We start from the raw sequence: 11845 nt of genomic DNA, 5'->3' as shown, positions 1-11845 counted from the left end.
CTAAAATATGTTTTTACATTTAATCAATGATAGTACAAGGAGTATGAAGAGGTATTATGCTAAAGTAACGCCAAATGAATCAACATCTTGATGTAGTAGGTGTTATTGCTGTTCGAGTTGAGTTTCCATGTTGCACACTTACGTAGCAATTACGCCCTCTTGTGGCCGAGATAGTTGCTGGACTGTTCTGGCCTTGATCTTGTGTTTTCTTCTTCTTCTTCTTCTTCTTCTTCTTCTTCTTTTTAATTTATTTTTTACATTCTATTGAAAGATATTATTTCAGCCAAAATTCTGTCATTACTCAGTTTAATGTCATTTTCCTTCTTCTGGGGAGCACTACAAGAGATACTATGAAGAATGCAAGTCTTTTACCTACAATGAAAGAGAGCTATCAAGCTCCAAAAATGTCTTAAAAGTCTTAAGTCAAAGCATTCCAGCCACAGCCAAAAGAAAATCTCATCAGTGAGTATCTCACTCTCAAGCAAAATAGCTGAAAATATAGACATTCATTGATGCACAGCTATTTATTCTAAATGTGGGCATTATTGCATATTGTATATTGTAATATTTCATATGAAATTCATACATTATTAAGATTTATCTATCATAATATTGCATATGTATGTATGTATGTATGTATGTATGAAGTTTGTTTTGAATAACATTTGTTGCTTGCAGCTTGGAAAAAAAGATAATAAAAGGTTCATACTACTGAAGGCCAACATTCCTGCACCATGAATGATGATAAATGTCATGTTTTAATGATTTTTTGACAAACATTTTAGTAAAGGTATATGTATCTGCCAGCAGAAATTGGACATAGAGCACCAATATCTTTATATCTTACTAAGGGCAAAGAGATGTTCTTGTGTTGAGTCTGGGTAACTTGCTTACTCAAATGAGCTCAACAATGGATTTGGATTATCTGCCGTATACTTATCATGGACATTATAATGTATGGCCTGACAGCCCCATCCAGAAAGAAGTGCAGTTTATATATATATATATATATATATATATATATATATATATATATATATATATATATATATATATATATATATATATATATATATATATATATATATATATATTCTATGATATGTCTCAGCCTGAAGCAATGTGTGTGAATCAACAGGCACAGCCTACATGACTACATCCACCAGATGGCAGCAAATTCTATAAGAAACTGTGGATGCAAAAAATACTAAAAATCCATTTAGGGTACACAACAAAATAACAGACTTGCAACTAACAAGACCCTCTGGAGAACTTCTTGAACCCTTGAAAGGTGCCTAGAATGCCCTAAAGAGAAAATATGAAGTGTCTCAAAATCTGGAAGACGTGCACATGCTGCACTGTATTTTCAGGAGGTTCAGTTTAAGGATCAGAGATCTGATGGCTGAAGGTCTGGAATTCATGGCAGCTTTCATTGGCCAAGGCCCGCCCATGAGGCCGTTTGACCGACATGTCAAACAACCAATCACAGTTTGTTTTGTTCAGCATCATGTTTCAGGGCGTGGAAATGTCACCACAATAACAGACTGGTGTGTAAAACTCTTGGACGTATTTGAAAGATTCTATGATGCGAACTTTAAATATTTCACATGCTTTTGAAACTGTGTTTAGTTGATACTGATAAGCGCTCGTTGTCACAGTTGTAAACACTAGGGCTTTCTTCTTTCGTGAGGGGGTTTGGCGTCACGGCATCTTTGTTTCCGGACAGAAAGTTAAAGAACATGACACACACGTCTCCCGGAAATCCTGTAGAATTCAACCAATCCAATGAGGACTTCGACAATCCTGAAGTGTTTCCACTTTTGTGTCCAATATATCAGATGTTTAGCCAACAGTCCATGGGCGTGACGTCTGAGGCTGAGACTAGTACTGTATTATCATACTAAGTTACTGTATTATCATACTAACCAACGATACTTTCATGCATCTTCACACACCTCGTATTGGCGTTTTTAGATATCAATTGCAGTGAAATCTAAATTAAAAACTTCACAGCTACTTACAACAAGTTATTACACACGCACCTAAATAATTATGTATGTAAATATGTATTTTACAATTATGAAAACGTTTTCATAAATTGCTGACAGTACAATACTGGACAACGATGTAATCTGCATAATTTACACTTCAATTATGAGACTACAGTGTTTCCCATACATTGATTTATTTGTGGCGCCAGCCACAATATCAAAACTGACCACCACAAATAGATTTTTTAAAAGGCTTTTACTTTGTTGAATAAACATGAGCACAGCACGTTTCAAAATCAAAACCTGTGCGGGTGTTTTTATATCACTGTATTTCGGAATACAGTCAGGAAATCGTGGCCTAATGGTTAGAGAGACAGACTCATAACCCTAAAGTTGGGGGTTTGAGTCTCGTACCGTCAGGGATTGTAGGTTGGGGAGTGTATGTACAGTGTTCTCGCCCACCTTCAATACCACGACTGAGGTGCCCTTGAGCAAGGCACTGAACCCCCAACTGCTGCCCACTGCTCTGGGTGTATGTGTTCACTGCTGTGTGTGTGCACTTTGGATGGGATCAATGCACTAATTCTGAGTATGGGTCACCATACTTGGCCACTTGTTAAGTCATTTTTTACAGAAGGAAACCGGCTGTCTTCAGAAATTTTTGGATATAGTTTTTTTTTATGTTTTTTTGTATTGTTTTTTAATTTAGTGTTTGTGAGCGGAGCGCTGCTTTGTGTACAGCCGTTACCGAGAAAACCTCAATCTCTACCACTCTTATAGCACCTCCTGGTGGCAGAGAATTAATTTGCATATATATGCCCCCATTGGACTATGGTAACTTATAAATAAATTCAACTTTATAACAGTTTCATGGCAATTCATGTTAGAATGTTAGAATTAAAGAACAATAAATATAATACATATTGCCGTTGCATTTATCTGTACATAGTAAATGCAGTTATTTTTTAAGTTCTTATCTAAAACGTGATTTAGCCAAAAAAAAAAATATATATAATAATAATAATGTTACCACTCTAATATGTCTTGCAATATCCATGCATGCAAAAGTTCTGTGCAATCCTCTTGTTCAATATTCTCGGGGTCTGAATCTGGCTCAAACTGATTGACACCATCCGGAACTTGCTGCTTTGGCAAGGGGCATGGCAATTCTAAAACAATGTCTAAGCACCGGAACTAATCAAGCTGTTTGTGCTAGGCTGGGGAGAGAGGTATTGTAATAATGTAAATTACTGTATGTGAAAAATAATGCGTTTTTCAAACCAAGCATAAGAGCATGTTCTAGTACATGCCCAAAACAAAATCAAGACTTTGTAAAAGAGCATAATAGGACCCCTTTAAAATGAGTGTTTAATTCATAAATTCATACGAACTTACCTTTAGCTGTTGTAACGAGTTTTCACACCTGGGGCTCGTCAACCTGCTGGCAGATAAGCAGCGTGCTCACCGATGAAGGGTGAGAAGCCTCTCCATTAGACAGAAAACTAACACTCTTTCTATTCCGTTCCAGAAAACACTGAGTGACCAATCAGCCCCAACACGAGTGTAACCCCTCTCTCCTGGGCCCTCGCTGCCACCTCATCCTTGCTCCAAGTGGGCCTCGAACCCAGGTCTCTGGCATGGGAGGCAGACGCGCTAACAAGGAGGCTAAACGACTGCATTGACTGCGTCTCTTGAGATCAGGGGAGTGAGGTTTACCTACACAGCACCTACTCGCTAGCTTCCGTTACACTCACCCCCCTAAACCTCATTCCCATCCGGGTCACGGCACCAATGTAACCCCTCTCTCCCGGGTCTTGCCGCCACACCTCACACTCGATCCGAGTGGGCCTCGAACCCGGGTCTCCGGCATGGGATGCGGACGCACTAACAAGGAGGCTAAATGACTGCACCCACTAGTGTAAGTCGCTAGTGTGTCTCTTGAGATCAGGGGAGTGAGGTTTACCTACACAGCACCTACTCGCTGGCCTCCATTACACGAGCACGGATTCACCCACTCCTGGACACACATTACGGAACATCTCGCTGCCTGACAGGGCCAGACCGAGCAAAAGCTCGACGCACTACATACTGCCAAAGTGTGATGCGTTCCGTTACCCGACCCCCGTGTACAAGTGACGCAGCTCTTGCCAAAAATGATGGCTCATGATGATGTTGAAGCTTTTCTACAGATGTTTGTAAACACAGCGACCCAGGAGGGCTGGGAGAGGGAAGACTGGGCACGGCTGCTGGCGTCCCTTCTCATGGGTGAGGTGCAACGAGCCTACTTCACCCTACTATCCTCTATGTCAGACAAATACAGTGAGCTCAAGAAGGAGATCCTGGCCCGCCTGGGGCTTTCTTCAGTCTGCGCAGCCCAGTACTTCCACTACTGGGAGTACAAACCCCACCTCCCCGCCTGAGCACAAGCTGCTGAATTATTCCGCCTTGCTCAACATTGGTTGTTCGATGGAGATCCCACAGCAGCTCAGGTAACGGAGCGCGTCGTCATCAACCGGTTCCTCCGGGCTCTTCTGAGGACCCACTACAATGAGTAGTCTAAACTAGTGAGCAATTTCAGATGCAGCAAAACAGTGAAATGTTGAGTTCTGGAATGCCGGTTGACCAATCAAATTCAAGAACCATGAAATGACAGTATCATATATATACACTCACCGGCCACTTTGTTAGGTACACCTATTCAATTGATTGGTAACACAAATTGCTAATCAGCTAATCACATGGCAGCAACTCATTGCATTTAAGCATCTAGATGTGGTGAAGACGACTTGCTGAAGTTCAAACCGAGCATCAGAATGGGGAAGAAAGGGGATTTAAGTGACTTTGAACGTGGAATGGTTGTATTTCAAAAACTGGAACGAAAATGCCTTGTTGATGTCAGAGGTCAGAGGAGAATGGGCAGACTGGTAAGAGATGATAGAAAGGCAACAGTAACTCAAATAACCACTCGTTACAAGCAAGGTATGAAGAATACCATCTCTGAATGCACAACACGTCGAACCCTGAAGCAGATGGGCTACAGCAGCAGAAGACCACACCGGGTGCCGCTCCTGTCAGCTAAGAACAGGAAACGGAGGCTACAATTTGCAAAGGCTCACCAAAATTGGACAATAGAAGATTGGAAAAATGTTGCCTAGTCTGATGAGTCTTGATTTCTGCTGCGATATTCAAATGGTAGGGTCATAATTTGGTGTAAAGAACATGAAAGCATGGATCCATCCTGCCGTGTCTCAGTGGTTCAAGCTGGTGGTGGTGGTGTAATGGTGTGGGGAATATTTTCTTGGCACGCTTTGGGCCCCTTAGTACCAATTGAGCATCGTTTAAATGCCACAGCCTAACTGAATATTGTTGCTGACCTTGTCCATCCCTTTATGACTACAGTGTACACATATTCTGATGGCTACTTCCAGCAGGATAATGCACCATGTCACAAAGCTCAAATCATCTCAGACTGGTTTCTTGAACATGACAATGAGTTCACTTTACTCAAATGGCCTCCATAGTCACCAGATCTCAATCCAATAGAGCTTTGGGATGTGGTGGAATGGGAGATTTGCATCATGGATGTGCAAGCCAACAAATCTGCAGCAACTGCGTGATGCTATCATGTCAATATGGACCAGAATCTCAGAGGAATGTTTCCAACACATTGTTGAATCTATGCCACGAAGAAATAAGGCAGTTCTGAAGGCAAAAGGGGGTCCAACCCAGTACTAGCAAGGTGTACCTAATAAAGTGGCCAGTGAATGTGTATATACAGTATATATATATATATATATATATATATATATATATATATATATATATATATATATATATATATATATATATATATATATATTACAATAAATGTATACACTTATTTTATCAAAATTGTGCAATCAAATGTACAATAATGTTGTACTGTTAAAATAGAAATATGAGCTCCCCCCTCTGGCACTCTTCACATAGCACGCAGATGGGAGCTTCGGTGCATTTACCCCGGTGTCATTCCCAATGATAGGAGGCGGGGGCGGGGCTGAGAATGCTTTGAACACAGATGCGGAGCGGCTCTTCTGCTCTGAGTGGAGCGCCAGTGGAACGAACAGCACCATGACTGCGAACACATACGACGTGATTGTGATTGGCGGAGGCATTTCAGGTTAGTGTCATCAAAATATAATAATCTCATTGCAATTAACGCACTGTTAAAGTAACTTTATATCACTGAAGATTACAGGCTGACGGTAGTCATGCTGAGTTATGATCATGGTTATTGAATAAAACGAGGGCGCGCGACAGACCAGTGCTGAACGAATATTCCATTTCCTAAGAAGCTTAGACACCTTATAACAACACTGTACCGTGGCTGCGTGTAAAATAATAAAACATATTTACGTTTTAAATAGGACTGTGTTAGTTTGCCAAAAGGACAGGGTTAGTTCTGCAGACTTCAAGTGAATTTGTTCGCGGTGTCACCCGAGCTTGCTCTTCCACTTCCGTGACATGATTATTTCATATTCATAACGCCAGAGGCAGTTAAGTGGCATGCAACAGTGTAAGCTTGTAGTTATATATAACATGCCAATGAACTTTTTTTTATACTCAACGTGATATTTTAGTTTAAAATATACGTATGTGTAAAAGAACAAGTGTATATTTTTATAAATCACTTGTTTACCTTCACTAGCTCATTTAGAAAAGTCCTGCAATATGACAAATAATTTTATGAAAGAACAAATATTTAATAATTTCTACTGTTAGGCTAGCATCTAGTATACTCTGAATGTATAAAAATTATAGAAATATGTATTTTTGTTTATAATAGTTTTAGATGAATTATGTCAAACTCGATAACATTGTATGCCTATTTTTCAATGTAAACTATTCATCCTTATTACACTTTCTCTGCAATACTTGATTCTGATTGGTCAATCACTGCATTCATCAAATATTTCAGAATAATGACCAGCAATGTTGCATAAGTGATAATTTATTCCTGTGGACTTGTTTTACGTGTCTAATCATTTTAACTGTACATTTTAACTCAAACAATATTTCATGTCCACTTTTTTATTTGAAAAAGATCTATTGAAAATCTTGTTAGATACAACGTGTTCTCAAGACATGGGCATTTTACACCTTAAACTATATATTTAAGGTTGTCTTGAATGACATTGTATACTCAGTTTAAAACAATTTTTTATAATTTATTATTTTATAATCATTATACATTTTTAATCACATCATATTAAGATATTTCATAAAATATATTTTCTTTAAAAAATGTAGTGCAAGACCTTTTGAAATGAACTAGAAAATCCCCAAATAATGTTTAAAAATGAAGAATGCGGTTACCCAGAATATACATTTTCCTTATATATTTATATAAATATTAACGTAAACTGACTTCTAAAAAGAAAATTCCTTAAGCATGCATCAGCTTCACACATATGCTGCAGTCCTTGCATGCACATACCTGCAATGCTCTGGTTCTCTTCATAGGCTTAACCCATACAAAATCATTGTGAAACATTGCTTTGAAGTGTGGTGTGAAAAGCCCAAACCTGTCAAACTCTATATCACAATAATCCCAGTGAGAAAACTAGTGTGCTTTGACCCTGGTGGAAATTTTGGTGTTATCCCTGGGAAGTTTATTTTACAGAAATTGCAGAGAGATTTATGAATATATTGCACTACAATAGGATGCAGTATTGATTAGAAAATACTACATAAGGATTCTGTTTCAGTCAGTCATAGAATGTGATCTATTTTGTGTGGAGTAGCATAAAAGCGCAGCATAATGTCCTTACGGTTATGAGCTGACAGGAAATTCCATTTACTTTGTGCAAACTGACTTGTTCCCACAGTGAATATGCATTATTATATACAGGCGTGACAATTTAAACCCAGCTCAGAGGGAGTGCACACTGGATGAAATATTGCCTGTGTAAGAACAGCATTCTTGGAAACAGAACTGAGCAAAACTGCATCAAGATGTCCTACCGATAACCTGATGGAAACTTTATTTCTATTCATACAGACCGTGTTGATGTTTCGATTTTATATGATATGCAAGCAGACCACAAAATCAAGTCAGATGTTTTAGACTATATACTGTAGTTATGTAGCTCACAGTTTATTACCTACTGATCTTAATACGCTACTGATTAATCAAACTCAGACTTTGTTTCAGATAATAAAGGTGTGTGCTGTGCACTGAACCAGTAATACTCTGCTTGAAAAAAAGCTAATGGATGTAATCGGTCACTATTATGTAACAAGTCCACACATGGTGCACCATTGACCCAGTATCACCCAATCCATTGCTGTAGAACCTTTTCAGCATCAGAACTTTGATTCCCTGCAAAGTTTCTAGGAGTCAATGCTAAACAGACTGCACTTTTGAGTCTGTAAATCATTTGTCATTAATCCATGTGGGCAATATTGCACATCATCGGCAGTGTGAAGCTAGTTACACATTCACTCTCTGGTCAAAGGTGCAGTGCAATTCATGCAATCACATGTAAGTTATGTTTTATGATCTGATTTGTGCAGTAATGCATTAAAAAACATTGCAATGACTGTCTGCTTTTAAAACATGGAGTAGATAGAAAGAGAAAAAATATGTTTTTTTCACAAATTGGTTGTCATCGTACACCCATTGAATAAGTGGATGTTTTTCACCTGTTGGCCTTTGATGAAAATCAGAGTTTCTTTTTATTCTAACCAAACCTTATAAAGTGGGTTGAAAAGAAATGCAACATTGCTTCAGGGACCTTTTAATAACGACCCAGCACTCCCTGCAAATCCAATTACTATTTGCAAAGCCACTGGAGGTGTTCAGAGAGACAGCATGTTGGCAGAGGTGGTAAACAAAACTGACAACTCATTTTTATGCTCCCTGGGATCCAAGAACACCCGACAACAAATGTGTATTTGTGTCTGTTGTCAAGCTCCACAGGGGTTGTGCTTGACAAAGAAGAGAGACAACTGAAGCCTTTCAGCTAAACAATGGAAATGACATCTTTACTCTTGTGACCTTATTGTTTCATGTCAATGACTGAATTAAATTGTCGCAGTTTACATTTTATTCCCATGTTTAAAGTCGAAGTGTGTCATTTCCTGCAGCTCAAACAGTAGAGTGCTAGCAACACCAAGGTCATGGGTTCTGTTTCCTAGGAACCGATAAAATGAAGAACTTGAAGTGACGTGACATTCTGTGACGTTGCTTTAAGAAAAGTATGGTGATGGATAATAGTGATTAGTGATATGCATTTATAAGATCCGAAGTGCACACACACAGAGCAGTGAACAAAACACACACTGTGAACACACACCCGGAGCAGTGGGCAGCCATTTTTATGCTGCGGCGCCCGGGGAGCAGTTGGGGGTTCGATGCCTTGCTCAAGGGCACCTAAGTCATGGTATTGAAGGTGGAGAGAGAACTGTACAAGCACTCCCCCCACCAACAATTCCTGCCGGCCCGAGACTCGAACTCATAACCCTTCGATTGGGAGTCCGACTCTCTAACCATTAGGCCACGACTTCCCCACAAAAAAAATTTGTGCTCTGCATTTAACCCATCCGAAGTGCACACACACAGAGCAGTGAACACACACACACACTGTGAACACACACCCGGAGCAGTGGGCAGCCATATGCTGCGGCGCCCGGGGAGCAGTTGGGGGTCAGTGCCTTGCTCAAGGGCACCTAAGTCATGGTATTGAGGGTGGAGGAGAGCGCTGTACATTCACTCCCCCCACCCACAATTCCTGCCGGCCCGAGACTCGAACTCACAACCCTTCGATTGGGAGTCCGACTCTCTAACCATTAGGCCACGACTTCCGAATACAGTGTTATAGTTGCTTTGGATAGAAGCGTCTGCTAAATACATAAATGTCATAAATTTAAGCCATAATTTCTGCACCACTAGTTTTACCAAACAAAATTGGAAAATTAACTATATTTTCTGAAATATTAGTTGCTCTTTCTTGTGCAAACGTTGCTGTCATGATCCTAGGATGATTTATATAGTTGTCAGCATGTTACCATGTGGTTTTTAGGATGTTCTGGTTGCTATGTTAGGTGGTTCCTTACTTGCCCAAAACAAAAGAGCCCAAGTCTGTATTGCAGTTGGTTTCTAAAGGAGTCTCAAGCCATATATAATGTGATTTTATTGGATTTTTTTGCTCATTTTAAAGTAAAAATGAGCACACCTTTCTTCAATAAGTCAGGCAGTTTGAGGTATCATCAAGGTCCATAGTGCAAATTGCTTGGCAAAGATTATTATTTACATATAGGGGTGTGTTTAAATCTCTCCACTTCTGTCCTGGTCAGAAAAACAGATCCAGCACCCAAACTCATTACATTGGGTGAACCCATTTAGGGTGTTTTGTGTGTGGTTCAACTTGTATATCTGAACACACCAAGTGATCTCAGACCCCACTAAAAGGCCCTAAAAGAGAACCATACTTGGACCACTTCCAGAGGTGGAATGATGTCCCGGTATGCTTTTCATTTATATATATATGCACCAACATAACACAGTATATTGTTTACGGATGTAATTTTCATACATGTTAGTCTCTTGTTACATTAAAATATATATATAGATGAAAAATAAATAAATAATGAACCAACTCTTAACTCTAACAATATAAAACAATTCTGTTGTCATTTATGTAATCTACGACTAGCATTAAATGGTTTTAATGCAAGATGTGGAGGCAAATAACCACCTTATGTGCAGCGGAGATAAGATGCTTTAAATCAGACACAGAGATAAAATAGTGCGGTAAGATCATATGTGACCCTGGACCACAAAACCAGTCTTTAGTTGCTGGATGTATATTTGTAGCAATAGCCAAAAATACATTGTATGGGTCAAAAATATTTTTTATAATGTAGCGATTCAGTGTCAAAGCTATTATTTAAATATTTAATTATTTTAATAAAATAATTATTTTAATTGCTGTGCTCCTGTATGTTTCTGTGTGTGTGCAGTGTGATCTGCGATTTCCCTCGCTCGCACTCTGTATGTGTGTATATGTGTGTATGTTTGCATGCATCAATAAAAGTGGCACATTAATATAGAACGATGATTAAACTGACTTGGAACTACCTGTGCATTAAACAGTTTTAATGCACACCTGCCAGCCAATCAGAATCGAGTATTCAGATAGACCATGGTATAATATTATATAATTCTTTAGAAGAAAACAAAAAATCACTAAAACACAACAATGAAATACAGCTTATGATTTTTTTTTAAAGTTAAGAACCAAAAAATGTACAACTTATCTTCAATCTTGTCTGAGAAGAAAAGGTAGTCGAATTAACTTTATGCAGAATGTACGTATTTAAATTTAAATTTGACTGAAATACATCGTTTAAAGCTCTGCAAATGTCTTTACCGGTGACATGATCAGGGATTGCCAGCTCTTCCTCTCCCCCTTCCAAGTCCACTTCATCAGCAAGTTTTCCAGACTCCAGTATTTCTCTCCTGCACAGAAGCTGGGTTTGAGTTCTTATTATGTTGTGGTGTAAACAAGAAAGGGTCTGAAATGATCACTTCAGTGCTGAAGATTACCAAAAAAAAAAAAAAAAAAAAAAGGAAAAAAGAACCACCTTAATGATAGTTGAATGTGCACATCAAGCTAGGAAAGGGGAAAGTATTTTTCGTAATATTTCTTTATGTCTCTTTGTGCTTACATGTAGAAATAGCTGTCGGAAACAAAAGCATTAGGAAGTTGTTTTGCTCAGAACTTTAGTAGGTCTCAGCAGCAGTTCTCATGAGGTGTGCAAGTGGAGGGCAGGAATTCCACATCTAATTGCGGAGGCTGTTGACGCTGACG

The 11845-nt window shown here is 39.0% G+C and overlaps 1 protein-coding gene across 1 annotated transcript in view; it reads left to right on the top strand.

Moving 5' to 3' along the window:
• The first annotated feature begins 5967 nt into the window (after nt 1–5967).
• The window catches only part of LOC109096363 (amine oxidase [flavin-containing]), a 29194-nt gene continuing 23316 nt past the window's right edge, over nt 5968–11845 (top strand). Inside the window, exon 1 of the mRNA XM_042731537.1 lies at nt 5968–6150. Within this exon, the coding sequence (XP_042587471.1) occupies nt 6006–6150 (145 nt within the window). The 5' untranslated portion in view covers nt 5968–6005. The remainder of the gene's footprint in view (nt 6151–11845) is intronic.

Source organism: Cyprinus carpio, chromosome B9, assembly GCF_018340385.1.
Source record: "Cyprinus carpio isolate SPL01 chromosome B9, ASM1834038v1, whole genome shotgun sequence".
Taxonomy (NCBI): domain Eukaryota; kingdom Metazoa; phylum Chordata; class Actinopteri; order Cypriniformes; family Cyprinidae; genus Cyprinus; species Cyprinus carpio.
This window is presented reverse-complemented; position numbering and strand designations above follow the sequence as displayed.